Source organism: Cladophialophora carrionii, assembly GCF_000365165.1.
Source record: "Cladophialophora carrionii CBS 160.54 unplaced genomic scaffold supercont1.1, whole genome shotgun sequence".
NCBI lineage: Eukaryota > Fungi > Ascomycota > Eurotiomycetes > Chaetothyriales > Herpotrichiellaceae > Cladophialophora > Cladophialophora carrionii.
In genome coordinates this window covers 2,870,313-2,885,770 of record NW_008481816.1, presented here as the reverse complement: position 1 = coordinate 2,885,770, position 15,458 = coordinate 2,870,313, and the positions used below count along the sequence as shown (strand labels likewise).

The 15,458-nt window shown below is 55.0% G+C and overlaps 6 protein-coding genes across 6 annotated transcripts; 2 read left to right on the top strand and 4 right to left on the bottom strand.

Annotated features, from left to right (window-relative positions):
• Positions 1-231: 231 nt before the first annotated feature.
• G647_01012 (uncharacterized protein) lies at positions 232-1,794 on the bottom strand (the record flags this gene model as incomplete). Its single annotated transcript, XM_008724414.1, has 1 exon — positions 232-1,794. One exon carries the CDS (start codon positions 1,792-1,794, stop codon positions 232-234), a length of 1,563 nt encoding a protein of 520 aa, XP_008722636.1.
• A 1,082-nt stretch (positions 1,795-2,876) lies between these two features.
• G647_01011 (uncharacterized protein) lies at positions 2,877-3,975 on the top strand (the record flags this gene model as incomplete). Its single annotated transcript, XM_008724413.1, has 2 exons — positions 2,877-3,299; positions 3,346-3,975. The coding sequence occupies 2 exons, from the start codon at positions 2,877-2,879 to the stop codon at positions 3,973-3,975; spliced, it is 1,053 nt and encodes a 350-aa protein (XP_008722635.1).
• Positions 3,976-4,210: 235 nt separating this feature from the next.
• Positions 4,211-5,050, bottom strand: G647_01010 (uncharacterized protein; the record flags this gene model as incomplete). Its single annotated transcript, XM_008724412.1, has 1 exon — positions 4,211-5,050. One exon carries the CDS (start codon positions 5,048-5,050, stop codon positions 4,211-4,213), a length of 840 nt encoding a protein of 279 aa, XP_008722634.1.
• A 481-nt stretch (positions 5,051-5,531) lies between these two features.
• G647_01009 (uncharacterized protein) lies at positions 5,532-6,557 on the bottom strand (the record flags this gene model as incomplete). Its single annotated transcript, XM_008724411.1, has 1 exon — positions 5,532-6,557. The coding sequence occupies one exon, from the start codon at positions 6,555-6,557 to the stop codon at positions 5,532-5,534; it is 1,026 nt and encodes a 341-aa protein (XP_008722633.1).
• A 402-nt stretch (positions 6,558-6,959) lies between these two features.
• Positions 6,960-8,114, top strand: G647_01008 (uncharacterized protein; the record flags this gene model as incomplete). The annotated part of the gene is made up of 1 exon (XM_008724410.1): positions 6,960-8,114. One exon carries the CDS (start codon positions 6,960-6,962, stop codon positions 8,112-8,114), a length of 1,155 nt encoding a protein of 384 aa, XP_008722632.1.
• A 1,569-nt stretch (positions 8,115-9,683) lies between these two features.
• G647_01007 (uncharacterized protein) lies at positions 9,684-10,282 on the bottom strand (the record flags this gene model as incomplete). The annotated part of the gene is made up of 2 exons (XM_008724409.1): positions 9,684-10,077; positions 10,245-10,282. The coding sequence occupies 2 exons, from the start codon at positions 10,280-10,282 to the stop codon at positions 9,684-9,686; spliced, it is 432 nt and encodes a 143-aa protein (XP_008722631.1).
• Between the last annotated feature and the right edge of the window lie 5,176 nt (positions 10,283-15,458).

Here is a 15,458-nt window from a genome sequence, read left to right as displayed (position 1 = left end):
CGCTACTGCTGTCGCCACGATGTGTTGATGGAGAGACCGGCAAGCCATCAGAAAACCCCCTGCTTTTCCAATGGCTCGAGACATCCTTGAAGAACGCCCCAAGATTGAGGAACGGCCGCACGAGCAGCACTTTGGCCTAGCTCCCCGTTCATCTTCCCACATCCGCTCAATGGATCTTTGGTCTCGTGCCTCCACACGGCCAGCTCGTTCTTCTCATCCTTCTCGCGGAACCTATGACGGTCCGACCGCGTAGAAAGGTGCCGGATGGCGTGTCCCGGACATCTTGACGGGGAACTCAGGAGGCAATGTCGTGAAGTCAGGTGTGGGTTGGTTGTGCTCCGCCCATGTCGTATCGTAGACGGCTCCCTCGAGCTGGGCTCGTTTCCTCTCGGCACTGTTGCGCCACCCTTTCCCTGCTCGTCGTTCTGCAGGTGTCCCCGGCATTGGAAGTGCATAGCCCAGACCTCTGACAGCCGTCGTCCTCGAAGTGATAGACTGCAGCAGCCAGTCTAGCTTCGATTGGGGTACCGATGCCACAGCTTCGCGGTTGTGTAAGAACATGAGGCCATAAGTAGCTCCGGCAAGGCAGTTGGAGAAGGCGAGGAGCCCGAAAACTGCAATGAATGCCGTGGACAGTTGCACAGCGGCAACTTTGACACTCATAAGGCGGCGCACTGGTAGTTTATTCTGAGTGTCCTTGGTGGCCATGTACACCTGATAGAAGCGCTGGAGATCTCGCGGTGTGATGATCGAGATATCCAAGTCTTCTATTGCTTCCTGCTTAAATCGGGCGAAGAAGTTTCCAACAAAGCTGGTAGGGACAGCGCTCACATCCCCGGCATCGGGAAATGCGCCGAAAAATGCATCACCAAAGCTGCCAAGGTCGCGCTTCACGCGGCAATCGATCCGACTGTAGGATGCTCGTTCAGCCTCCCCTTCGCCGAATCGACACATGTCCCAATCAGAGTCGTTCTTGGGGATACCATGGGCGTGGAAAGCACCCATTGACAAATCGATCGTGCGCCAAGCCCCGGTCGACTCCTCGTAGTCCGTGTAGTTAGCGGCATACATGATGACGAGGAGATCCTGGATGTAGGTCTGGTTGATGTAATAATCCCCATAGTTGTAATAGAAGTCCTCGGCGAAATAAGCTTGGGGGAACATTTGAAGCAGCGATGGCGCGAACTTGGATTCGAACGAAGTGCAGTTCGCGGCTAGCCTCAGGTCCACGGGGGTGGACTCGGTAGACTGGCAGGTCATCGACCAGGTGTTGTTCCATTCTTCCGGGCGATAGATCCAGGAGTTCCCGGTGTCAGGCAAGTAGTCCAACAACTGGTCTGTGGGGAAGCCGGCGTAGTCAAGACTCTCCTGGGTCAGGTTCCAGAGAACCTGGGAATCAGCCATGCTGTTGTGACCCATAGCAAGGTTCCCATTGACCTCGGTTTTGATGATGACATCGGTCATTTTCGTCGAGTATTTCGCGATCGGTCCGGAAAGAACGGTCAACAGAGACAGAGCAATGACCGCAATGCACTGAACGAGGATTCTCCAATGCCGCAAGACATGAGACCTCAAAAGGTTTAAGGCGTCAATAGCTTCGCCAGGCGTGTTCACGCTGAAGAGAGACGTAACTGGCACAGCATTGCCCTTTGCAGCTAGGCGTCCACTGATTGACCAGCAAGAGCGTGAAAAGACATAGACGGTGATGCCGCCTAGGGTAGTGATGATAACATTCAAAATTGCCTGTACATCCTCCAGCTCCCACGCTCTAGGGAGAGTAGCCCAGTACACCATGCCGGACGAAGATGTGATTGAGACGACAAATAGCAAAACCACGCCTGGAGAATGTGATCAGACTGGGAGTATGAGGCATTATGAACACTGTCCAAGGACTGTCCAAGACTGGCTATGGTGGCGACACGACCAACATGGGGCCCAGGAAAGTGTGTGATGGTGCTCACGATAACCTGATTCGTGAATGTGCAGGTTTCCAAGCTCAATGAGGCTTTGTCGAGGCTCTGGGGAAAGATAGCACGATCGAGACCGGGAGCTCGCCTCGAATACGGGACTTGGGTTTCCCAGTTGTTCTTTGCCAAGGTGCAAGCTGCATTTCCTTGCCTCTAGAGCGAAATGTGACTCGAATGAATTTCTTCGACAACGCTTGGGCTGTACGCTCAGTCTCGGCAGCTGAACCGTCTTTGGGCAACGGTTGGGCTTCTTGTGCGTCCCAGTGCGTCGCCTCTCGATTTTCTGGCAAGCTGGTAGCCACGAAGAGTCCGGGGGCAACGTGCTCAGCGGTTGTAGGTAACGAGGCCCGCAATGCATGAAAATAAAAGCACCCTAGCTTCCTGAACGGCTGTGACCTCCAGGAACGTAGTCAAGGAAAAGAAATACAATTGTTCGTGTAGTGATGTGATGATGGCATATGTGGTGTCCGAGAGAGGCGTTGGATAATTAGAGTGGGAGCGAGTTGGAACGCACTTACAGAACCAGCGTGGAAAGGCTCACTGTTGTACGAGTTCAATTCCACATGAGATGCGTTGTTATTTGGAACGGCAGTCTGGTAGGTCAATGAGACCGCCGCATCGACGCCGAGATGTCACTATGTCGATGTGTACTTATGATAGAAGTGAGTGAAGGGTGAACTGTCATAATTCACCTTCACCTCACCTCGCCCTGGCATCGCCATCCGCGTCACTGCATCCGGCAGACCTTCCCTCTCCACCTTAAATCTGCAGCGCGAAACGCGTGCGACATCTCCAAGACCATCTCTCAGATTCAGATGAATTGGACTGCCTCATCCACACCTGTCTACCCATTACCGGCTTAATCCTCTCAACGCCATCTTGACACTCCGATATTCTGCTGTGATCGATATGGAGACGAAGGACACCCCCTTCCCGCCTGCGCATGAGGTGCCATTGCATCGCAACGCCCCCCTCGCTCCCACACAAGAGCTCGCCTACCGCAAGAAATGCATAGCGCTGAAGCGAAGACTCGCCGAGATCGAGGCAAACAACGATGCTACCCGGAAGAAAATCATCCTAGAGACACAACGGGTCCAAAAGATGCGCCTCAACCGAACGATCCTCCTGAACAAACTGCAGGAAATCATGACAACCCCAGCCAAAAAGTTGACACCTGAACAACTCGAGAAGCTCGGCATGATGGCAAACGGCAACGGCAACCTTGCGGACTTTGCAGGCAGTGGTGTAGCGCCCGAGCTACAACACCGGAGACCTGATGGAGAAGGACTGCTGGACGACAGTTCAGACGAGACTGATGAAGATGAACCCGAGGTTAGGACGCCCTTTGCTCCCCATGGCATTCGCTTACCCGACACAGCCTTCGGAAAGACCTGAACGGCGGCGAAGGGCCAACAACGCCTACCGCGAGACCGTGTTGAATACGACCGTACCAGGAGAGCCAGTCCCCAGTTTGTATCAGCAACCGGCCTTACCGAACCTCGCACCTGCAAACTCCTTCTCTGCAGCACCTCCGCACGAGGCTTCGATGCTCACATCCTCTTTCCGCGTCAACTCTTCCACTCCGCAGGGTGGTCCAAATAGCAGGGTCCCACCACAATATCCCGACGCAGGGTATCCACATTCATCACCTTTGGGCATCAACCAGCAGCTAGGCATGCCCTATCAATCCCCTGGTCAACCCCGAGCTCCAAGTATCCCGTCCAGCGACGTCAACGGTGTTGCGCGGGGCGTTCCCCAACGGCCTGAACGACCTGAAGACCCTTACACGCAATTTACCCTCCACATGCGACCACAACTCGAAGCCGATTATCCGCCAGGCGAGATCCCCGCCAAGATCCAGTACGAGTGGGAAAATCTCAGCGTTGACAACAGAAAGCTCTGGGAGGATAGATATCTAGGCCAAATGCAGGAATACGAGACCGCAATGGATGCGTGGAAGAAGGCGAGGCGGGACGCGCCGGGCGCCTTCCCTGTTGTCAACTCCTAGAATATGATAAGAGCGAGATAATGTACTTTTAAGCACCAGGGGGTGCCCTGGTCATGACGACCTCCGTAGTGGATGATGATACCGATCCAAGTGCGCAATGCTCACTTTGTCTCTCTTTCCGACTGGCGACGCTGTCAGCGCCGTTGTCCTCAAATCCCTTCCAACATCCCTCACTGTCACCCTGAATGTCCAGGGAGCCATCCACGCATACAATCCAACTAACCGCCAGCACTACTCACTCATAGGAATATCCCGCGCAGAATCCTCCATCGACCGACCAACAGGCCCCTGTGACGAAACTCGCCTTATTACCACTCAGAAACACGCAGACATCAGCAATCTCCTCCGGCAGGCCAAATCGTCTCATCGGCGTGGCTTTCTTTACTGGGTTGTCGTACATCCACTGCCGAATCTCCGGGTTCGGGTTCGTCATTGGCGAGTCCACCACGCCGGGGAGAACGCTGTTGACGCGGATGCGCTGTGTCGCGTAGTCGAGGGCGTCACTGCGAGTGATGGCCGTGACGCCGGCTTTTGCGCCGCAGTACGCCGGGATGCCGGATTGGGAGTACACCGCCAGGCCGGAGGAGATGTTGACGATGCTGCCCTTCTGCGCACGGTGGGGCGGAATATTGGCGTCGGGGTATGCTTCGTTGTCGAGACTCTGGCCGCGCATATTTCGAAGGGCTTCGCGCGCGCACAGCCACAGGCCGCGGTAGTTGACGTTGTTCTGGTTGTCGAAGCTCTCGAGCGTGCAGTCGGCAGAGGGGCCTTGGAAGGTGACGATGCCGGCGCAGTGGACGGCGTAGTCGAGTCGGGAAAAGGCTTCTTTGGCCGATGTGTAGGCGGAGATGACGCTGGATTCCTGCGTCACGTCGCATCTGTATGTTTCGATTCTCGCCGAGGGACTGGCCTTTGAGACGAGGGTCTTGGTTTCTGCGAGGCCAGCTTCGTTCAGGTCGAGCAGGGCGAAGCCGGTAGCGCCTGCAACTGCAAATGCCAGGGCAATGGCTCTGCCCATCCCGGACGCCGCACCGGTGATTATCGCGATGCCCGGCACGTCTGTCTTCGTCGCCATGATAGATTTGTTGATGTAATTCTAGGTCGGGGCTTCGTTCGCTGTTCTGCGTCCGAGATGAGAGTCTAGTACTGTAGATCTGTATGGAAGTTCAAGATGCGCGCCAAGGCTCGATCCAGCAGACGGTTCTTCCTTTAATATATTGGTCATATCGCTTTCCGTCATGCTTGCCACGTCAATCGAGGTAGTGCTATGCACCTAAGGAAGTAGCGCGTGCGGAGTAAGCAGAAGTCGGGAGCTCGATGTACCCAGGCTCCTAACACCGAGAGGAAGAGAATGAGTGGGGTATTTTGTACTCTGTACAGGCCAGCGATATGAGTCGAGACAGGATGTTTGTCTTACAACCCTTTGATGTAAATTCGGGCTCCGCAAGATCGTCTACTGTGTATCTCTAGGCACGGTAAGCTTGCCTCAACAAATACTGGGGAAGAGTGGAGTCATACTATTGCGGAGGGCTGCGCTGATCCGCTGTCCGCCGTCGTTAGAAGAAATCGTCGTCCTCATCGTCGCCATTGCGTCTAACTGCAACCGGTCGCTGGGGCCTCTGTTGTCCTTGTCGTCCCGACCGCCCCAAAGTCACGGCCTCCTTGAAGTCGGTCGCATAGCGGCTAACAGATCCACAGCCCGTGTCAGCATATATTCGTTGCGCGTCGGGGAGCCATTTCTTGATCTGCGCGGCGCGGTTGTAATGGCTCGGGTGAGTGGACATGAATTGAGGAGGCTCGAACTGTTCTGCCTTTTTCATGCGAGCCCAGAAGTCCAAGGCTGCTTCGGGGTCGTAGCAGGCTTCTGCCATCATGAGGAGACCTATATGGTCGGCTTCGGCTTCCTGCGTTCGTGAATTCGGAAGGGACAGGATTAACGTGGCTATGCTGTTTCCAAACTGACCGCTGACGTCGAAGATGAAGGAAACGGCAAAGGCACCTAGCATAATGAAGCTGGACCTGGAAATCCTCTCGGCAGCGTGGTGGGCCACGTTATGCGCGATCTCATGACCCAGAACAGCAGCCAGACCGTTTTCGTCCTGGCAGATGGGGAGAATGCCTGAGAACACAAAGACCTTTCCGCCGGGCAAGACAAATGCATTCTTCTGTTGAGGGTCGTCGATGACATGAACTCGCCAATTATCGCCTGCAAGACCACGAGTCGTAGGAAGCAGCTTCTCGACGACACGGGCAACTTGCATCGTCAAGGGATGCTCGGCTGGAAGGACTTTGCCGCGAAACTCTTGCAGAAGAGACTCGTAGGCTCCCGAGTCGGTGACGATCTTTTCTTCGGACGATGGGGAGACCACGTTGAACCGTCGACGCTGGGTGACAGGGACTTCCTCGAGGTTATAGACGTAGAACACACCACCGCCGGCACCGACCACAATCAATGGTCTTTGGTAATTCCGCCAGATGTACTGAGCACGGTAGACAGGGCCGAAAGTGCTCCATTGCTGCTGCTGCCGGCCACTTCCAGGCTTGTCACCGAACCGAGCGTATCGCGAGGCAAATCGCCTCATTTGAAATGGTGAACATGGTCTGGCGTTGAATGCTGTATCGCAATTACGCGTCCTTGTGAAGCTCTGGCGAGCTGCTTGGCTGGCAGCTCGCAGGCCTGCCCGGAAGGTGAACATAGGAATGCCAGTGGTGGCTGATCAAGGCCGGCTGTGAAAACGGCAGTTAGCAGGGATTGTCTTCGTTTCAGTCTTGACAAGGCCGCCCTATGGGTTTGTCCGTGTTGTATCTGTTTATATGGTGAACATGGAGAAATGCGAGGCCGAAGGCGAATGACGCACCGCCGCTCAAGCCGCAACTTCATCATGTGACGTTGACTTCACCATCGCCGCCGTTCCATGTAGTGTTCTCTACTGCCTACTCAGCCTCTGCTTGGATATTCTTGACATCTTCTAGCGTACGTGGCGATGGCGCTGGTCGCATATTCAGACTCTGAGGGTTCCGAAAACGAAAAGCCCCAATCTCAATTAAAGATTGACAAGCCGACATCGAAGCCTGCAGGCACATCGACCTCGAATTTCACAGTCAACAAGGCAAACCCCCGAAAGATCCAAGTCAAGCTCCACGATGTGCCAACAAATGGCGAGGCAGATGGCGAGCCTGCACCGAAGCGTCCACGGCTCGGCGGCGGCGCAGGTGCTTTCAGTGGGTTCAACGCGATGTTGCCTCCTCCGAAGCGAGACTCCGAGGTAAAGACAGCTGCGAAGCCTTCAACCAGGAAGGTCTTCAGTCTGAAAACCGGTGCTGAGCCGGGCTTCAGTCGAGAGTCAGATGCCGAATTACGGCAGCTGTTTGCGGAGCAAGGGCGGCAAAACACAAACGGCGCAGTCGATGTGGATGTGGATGAGACGATACCTTCGATACCGAAGAGCACGAACCCGACGGTATCGACGGCGCCACAGAAGGCTTCCCAGGGGAATACCTTCATGTTCAAGCCGCTATCCGTGGCGCGCAATCACAAGAAGCCACAACGGAAAGTCGAACGACCAAAATCTACGATTACCCCAGCGCAGGATGGGTCACGAATGTCTGCTCCCGCTGGATCGGTCGCCTCAGCCTCTGAGAATCCTAAGCCAGTTTCCAAGAAACCGAGCCTATTCTCTATGGACGACGAGCTGGAAGCACCTGTAAAATCTCAACCCGACGATGAAGATGAAATCATCGAGGTCTTAGACGACTCGTATGACCAGAATATATCTCCCACACCCTTCGAAGAACCACCCAGCGCCCCGGGCGCTTCACAGCCTCAATCCCTTGACGCCATTGCCTCCGATCTAAACCTATCCAAAGCGGATCGCCGCCAGCTCTTCGGCCGGCGCGGCCCTCAAGGCGGCGCAGTCAATGTCGTAAACTTCAACACCGATCAAGAGTACGCCGCGAATGAAGCATTCCGGGCAAGTGGCGAACAAGTGCAGCATAATCCTGTAAGGGCAATTGCCCCCGGAAAGCACAGTCTGAAGCAGCTTGTCAATGCGGCGACCGGGCAGAAAGACGCTCTGGAGGAGAGTTTTGCTATGGGACGGAAAAATAAAAAGGAAGCGGGCAGCAAATATGGATGGTGATACAATGCGATTACGTCGCTGTTCGAGCCAGCCACGGATTATACAGGTACGCCTTGTCCCCGACGAAGGAGCATGAGTGACAACATGTTGGCCGAGAGGCTACCGAATCGATGAGATGGCGACGACTCATCTCGACAATGCAACGGCACGACCCATCGATTTCTCATACTCCATCTGCAGCGTCCATATGGTTGGGCCTCTACTGAGGGCCCGCGCCACTCCCAGTTACCATCCCCTGTTGAATATCTAGCTGACATGAAGACCAACGTCCGTATCCTCGATTGGCCCTCTATCACGTATCACCAACATAGTACCCGGCTATTGCACCCGGCCTCCACAGTAGTCTTACACTTAGGGACCTGGTCTCCCTGCTGGCCATTTCGACCAACCGCCGCGGCTACCAGGAAGCTGTTCTCTCCTTGTGCATGGCCGGAACTCGTGTCCACCTGAGGCGATTGTTTATCGGACCCGCGGGATGCAGTGGGCATCGCTGCGAGCCAAAAATAACTTGTCTCCATACGATGAGGTCAGGAAAGGTGCAGCCTTGGCACGCGTTACTGGGAGCATTGCTCGGCTCAGTCGATATGTCCGACTTGAGCCTGGCCTTCACCCGGCATGACGGTTCTTGATTGCCCGCATGCCCATCGAGGACTGTCGCGTCGACAATGAGATGGTCTGTCGTCTAATGCACAAAACGGTCGAGACCACGCTCAATGTTGGGACTAACGGATCCCCCTTGGCGCTAGCTCGTTGTTACGGGCTGCAGGCTGAGTGACGATGCTACGGAAGGGTTTCATTGACCGGGCAAAGCTTGGTCGAGTATCAGGCCGCCTCTTGGCCAAGCAGGTCAACAGCATCGCAATGGGGTCGGTCTCGAAAGTCGTTGCCAAATGGCTGCGGGTGACGACGAGGGCTCTCAGTAACATCGTGCCATTGTGGCGTCCATCTTCGCGAGATGCAGTAGGGCAGGTTCACGGCTGATCTCTTCGCTTCCCAGACCACCAGGTCAACCGCGGCACAGTAGGCAACTGTTTACATATACCGAATGCTAATGGCAGATGAAGAAGCGGATGAGGCTCTGTGGATGCTAGATTTTGCAAGTGTTCACCAGCTCGTGCAACCATTTGCTTGTCCAAGGCGTCAATAATTCCCAGCACAGAGCGATCAAACGATAGGCCCCACCCCAATAGAATCAAGGACACCAAGGCGCCACGGATACACCCTTTAGCGCCGTGACACAGTGAGGTCTCGTGCCTGATGCGAGATCTCCGTCAGGGCCGCTGATCAGCCAACACTACGGCCGAAGAGTACTTTGCAATCCTTTCGATCAAAGCCTGGTCATGCCGACGTAAACACGTACACTCCGCGCGTGTCCTTGCCCCTTCGGAACTAAAGGAACAGAATCAAAAAGGGGATGTACATGGTACTGAATTGGCAAGAAAGAGTGATTGGAGATTGGACACACCCTCCTCTACTCCTAGATCGACAATGACAACCACGATCCGTCAAGACCCGAATCGAATTGAGCCGACTCGACTTCACCGGCTACTCCGGATACATGCTCCTGGCTCATTCATGGTCTTCATAAGTGTACCCAGCATGGACGCCCTGGATTTCCTGCCCGGTAGTGTCCTGCCACTGAAGAATGTGCTGCGCGGCCTGTACCAACTGGTCATCGTAACTCATGTCAAAGATGCCCTCCGATGTGAGCCTGCGGAGCATGCCCGTCGTGTGGGGCAAATGGACGCCGTACGTGTCCAACTCCTGTGAGAACTGGTCAAGGTCCAATGTTTCTTCGTCAGAGACGAAACCCAGCTGGCCCTCGATGACCTGAAAGTCGGCGACCAGGTCGCCGTCCCGGCTGATACTCTCGAGATGGAGGCCGTCGACGTGTTTCAAGAGCCGGAGAATCTGCGGGATATGGTCAAAGAACAGGTTGAGTTCATCCAGGACGCCTTGCGCGCTGCGCAAAACCCAATCAGTCAGTTATTTGTCGCTTCAGGCAATCAATGCGATGACCAGGAGGGCCTGTGTCTTGCCTTGTCCCGTCCTGCCGAACAATCTTCCCACCAGTGGGGTGCAAGGAAGGGGATGGAAGCAAAACCGAGGAGCAGCATTAATCTCACTTACCCCAACTGGCTTGAGGTACTGCCTGCACCGGTCGCCATGTTATGCTGTTTGTTTCTGCGGTGATCTAGGTGTGTCGGTCTGGGTGTTGGTTTTTCTGGGTCGTCTCTTTGTCGTGGTTCAAGGAAACCAAGCCGGCCAAGTCAAGCCAAGTCAAGTCAAGTCGATTCAAGTCGATTCAAGTCGATTCAAACGCTCGGCAGATGCTTCTTTCCGCTGCTGGGGGAACGAAACAAGGCGGGCTTCGTATTTATGTCTGCGACCAAGCATCGAGGCCGCCGGGTCTTCGACTGATCCCCTTAAAACTCAAATCAAGGCCAGGTCTAAGCACGGGAGGGGAGAAGAGAGGGGATCCGAACTCATTCCTATTCCGATGCCACCTTGTACCTTGCTGGGAAATTTCTCGTTCCCGGACGCAAGTGTCGCAGGGGCCGATATGCCATAGATAGACAGAGAGAGGTGTACGGAGTACAAAGCATGAGACTGACGTGAGGGTGTTTCCACACGGCAGGCTAGCATTGGAGCGACACATCCCTACAGGGTCCGTGGGAGGAGGATGCGCTTATGGCATATATAGAAGCCTCTCATTAGGACGCAATAAGGGGTATAGACCCGGTTCTGCCTCCTGTATTTGATTATGATCTGGTGGAGCAACACCTAATGGCACGGGGCCGCATGGCTGCGGACGACTGGCTGACTGGTTGCCTGGTTGGCTGCTCGTCGTTATAGCCCCGACTCCGGCTTCCGAAGGGCGCGCGATGAGGGCTGAAAATGCCGTATAGGTTTCTCTAGTTGGACGTGCTGTGATATTCGAGGACTACAAATTGCGTGAGCCGTGGAGTTTACCGCTTTTCTTAGCCGCAAGGCAAGCGAGAGAAAAGCAAGCATATCCTTACTTGGACTCTGTGCTTTGCAGGAACAGATATAGAGGCAGACACGAGGGAGGTATAGCTTCGCGTTCCGCGACCTGGTCACCGCTGTCATTCCCATGTTATCCAATGCCTTACAATAGCATGCCAGGCTAGGTTCTCGAACTCAACAAGTGAGAGGCTAGTAAGAGGCTGGTGAGAGGCAAGTGAGAGGCAAGTGAGAGGCAAGTGAGAGGTTGACAGTAGGTGAGAGGGAGGACAGACGAGGGCGGGCGGGCGATTGATTGGCTGGCTGCGTCTATACCGGGCTAGTCCCAGATTAGCTTAAGGCCTTTTGCCTGCAGTGCGCCTCTTCTCAACGTGAACTGAGTTGCTCCTCAAGCTTCGCCCTGATCTGTAACAACACTATTACAGTACGGAGTATACACTGGTGAACTTGCCCGTCAATTATCTTGCGCCCTGCCCCGTCGCATCTCCGCGTTTCCTCAACCATCGCTTGCTTCCAACCAACTGGCCAACGCTGTTTCGGCCCAACACCAGCACCAGTACCTTCATCTACATTTCTGAGCCGAGCTGTATAGCCAATCTCTCGTTTTTCCTGCTTCCAAACACGTGCGGCCGTTATCTGTGGGAGATGCAGCCGGGTATGCGGTCTGTTCAACCGCCCGCCAAGTCAGCTGGTCGGTATTCGATGTAGGAGTATCTGAATGGAGACAAGTGACAGGTTTCGAGCCGATGTCCAAGTTCGCACTCTCTAGTGGTTAAGCTGGCGTGCTTATGGCAGGCGATTGGATGGGGCCCCGACGTTAGCATTGGAGTACATCTGTCGCGTCCTGGACAAGCGAGGCGGATCCAATTCAACACGTGCCAGGTCGCCACATCCCGGGTTGAGTGTTAAAGGTGGGTGAGTTCGTTGACAACGGAGCGCCTCTTGGAAGTGCTGATGATGGTTTGCCTGGATCGCCGCCACATTTGTTGTCGACACCTTAGAGATTCACGACAGGACCTATCTTCCGCATCTATCGTCCAGCAGGCGGCCAATCCGGACCTGCGACGCGGCATTCCCCTCCAGCATTCAGATACTGGGCTAATGCCTCCCGGGTCATCGTTCGTTCCGGAAACAAGCAGGGGACCCAGTTCTTCCTGCTCCCACACGCCGTGCACCGAGGCGGACCGGAACACCCTCGCCTCCCTTCGATACACCTCACGCAACGGTGCTGGGTGCCCTTGTGGACTTGCCCTTACGGCTCCCCAGCCTCGCTGCTGCGCTTCTCACTATCGTGGGTCGTATTGTCGGCTCGGCTCGGCTCGCGTGACCCCGCGCATTGCTTGGAGCGCTTGGTGGAAGGTCATGTAAATTGTCATCGTCCTTGGCAGTCCTGACTGGCACCTTTGTACCTTCGTACCACTCCTGTACGGCCCTTCGAGTCTCTTCCTGGTAGGATCCCATCACGTCAGTCACTGTTGCCTACGGAACTAAATCACGCGAGAAGGGTAGACTTACCGAGACGTCGAAATCATCGTCACGCCGGAGAAGGGACCCAGGCGCACCACATATAACTTGCCATGTGGCATGGGTTTGCAGATATACGCCTTCAGCTCCGCAGGTCGGGCACGGAACGGAATGTACCGTGTAGCCATCTTGCTGAATACCTGCAACAAGACATGACAAAGAAGGGAGGAGACTTTGTTGAGGTGTGGACGAGGCTTGCAATCTTGTCGGAAGAATCGAACTGAGGACACGGCTGTTGATGATCACGAGGATGGGAGTCGTCCCGAAAGAAGAAATATATGTACCATGGAAGAGTCAGTTCCTGCGCGACGCTACTGGCTCTGGCTGCTGCCCTTGGCTGCTATCTCTGATCGCGGTGAGTGACGGCCCCATTTTACTGCATCAATCATTCACCAAGACGACCAACATTCCCGTTTGGTCCATCGCGTGCGTCGAGGCAGCGGAGGTAGGAAACATTCACCACGCAATGCGATTCGAAAAGATCGAGAGAAATATACCATCGACAAGGGCTGCAGGATGTCACAATCACCCGCGACCCTTCTCGACACCGGATCCAGAAGGCTGCAGAACGTATGTATCTGGCAGACGCCCAGCAAGGTTAACACGCAGTCATGCTCCCTTCCAGTAAATCTCACGTCCAAAGTCCGCCGTATGACCTGTATTTCAGCTCAAGAGACGTTCCTCGTGCAGTCCGCGTTCGGCGGTTGAGGTCAGGAGTGAGAGACAAGCGTGCTGCGTATCTCTTGTCATGTACCACGTCTTCTGTACCTGCCGCTACTTCCTAACTGTTGATGCAAGGTTGACAGTTCCGAGTGTCGCATATCCGGAATGCGAGGTAGGTTGTGAGGAGTGGGGATGAAAATCGACCATGAGGCGAGCATGGAGTGCCAGTACACACAGGAGAGTCAGTACACGAGCTTTTACGCATTCTGTTCCTTCCACACGAGGGAAAGATGGTTTGCTTGATTGGACTGGAAACAGCAGTGTATTTTTCTATGGACGGGGGCGCGGTACCTGTCGCTGAGCTCAAGCCCTGGATCGCGACGGAAGACGAGCCAGCTCTGGGAACCGAGCAGTACGCTCAATCGATATGAGCTGCGACCTCCTCCATGATCACAGCTAATGATTCTTCGCAACACATTCCCTCGAATGTCGCGGTAGTCGGCTCGGCGATGTACTTGTCAGTTGGCGGAACAGGGCCCACGGTGTTGGAAGACCGGCGCTCGAAATTCGGTCGTTGATCGCTTTGAGAATTCGGTTCGTATATACAGAATCAGAGCTGCGGATCTGGAGCAGGTGCTGGACGCTAGTGACATGTGCTTGAGCTGGATCGGCGCAGATCAGGTCGACTCAGCAGATCGGGCACCAAGAGCCGGACTCATCAACACCCTTCAAGGACCTGTCGACACTGGATATCCCTGCCGTGCAGGCTGGCAGGCCCCTCCCTGACTCTCGAACTGCGCCAACATAGCCCGCGACATTGGGTACGGTGGCCAGAGACACGGCTTCCCTGTCCTCGCACACAGACCACAGACGGGCTGGACTCCGTCGCACGCTCGATGCTGGTCCAAGCACCGTTTGCAGTAATTTCCCTTGCCTCTGGTGACTCTGCCCAGGGGTCTTCCCATGCGAGACTGGTCGTCTTGACCGTCATCAGACGGGCTCCTGCTCGAAGGGGGCGGAGGAGGAGGACGAGCTGGTGTTTGAGGCCCGCCCTCACTGGGACCCGTCGCAGGAGGATCTGTGCGAGTGCCGGCACGAGTACTGTCGGCAGGAAGATGACCATGACGACCCTCGGTCACATTTGAGGGACTCTCCGCTTGGATTCCGTGCTGTTCCCGCCACTGCTCTGTCGGGGTGTTCCACTCTGCCTGGGAAGGACCGAAATCGTTGTCTGGTTGGAATAAAGGACCCTGACCGCCTAGCGCCTGGTACCGTATGTGCGAATACCTGTGATGGCACGGGCCGGAAGCTCCGCAGACCGAGCACGGCGCTCCCTGACTTGGACTCATGCTGGCACCGGTGTTGGCGTTTTTGTTTGACGAAGCCATTTCGAATAGCACTGACGGAACGGAGCTCGAGATGGAAAGTGCCGAGAAGTCGTCCGTATTGAGATGGATCTGGAGATAGGAGATGCCGAGAAGTCGTCTATATCGCGACGAAGCTGGAGTTGAAAATGCCGAGATGTCGTCTGTATCGCGATGGAGCTCGTGGCCTTAAAGAAGACGAAGACGAAGACGATCAAGAGTATGTCGACACCACCAGCTTTGAAGGCGAAAACAGAGACGAGGCAGGGAGGCAGGGGTCTTAAATACCCTGTATACTCTTGGGACGACATTGCGCACCGCCGTCGCTGCCACTGCCACTGCCTGTACTTTCCATGCCGTTCTTTCACTCTGCGGCCTCTACTGCCTCTGCCTCTGCTGCCTCCGTTCATTCACAACCAGTGATATACTTTATTGTATATACTGTCGTCCATCAGGACGAGTGGTCATCATGCGTCACTGTTGGAGGAAGTTGGTGGGTGAGTGAGTGCATGGGTGGTTGCGTTACCGGCACAGTGAAATTCCAGTCGGGTCGAGTCGATTCAATTCGTGACGATCTTTGCGGGTTGAGATTGACTGCCCGCCTAGCTGTCTGCCGGGCTCTGCGACGGCTCGAATGGACTCAGCAAGGGAGCAGAAATGATACGGCGAGCCACATGGTGATAGAATATAGATATAGAGGAGAACTCTGGCTTTCCAACGCCGAAACAGTCAGGACATCATCGGTAGTAAGAGACCGTACGGAGTATCCCTGCGTGCCTTTTCTGTCAAGAATCGGAAGCGCAAGGAG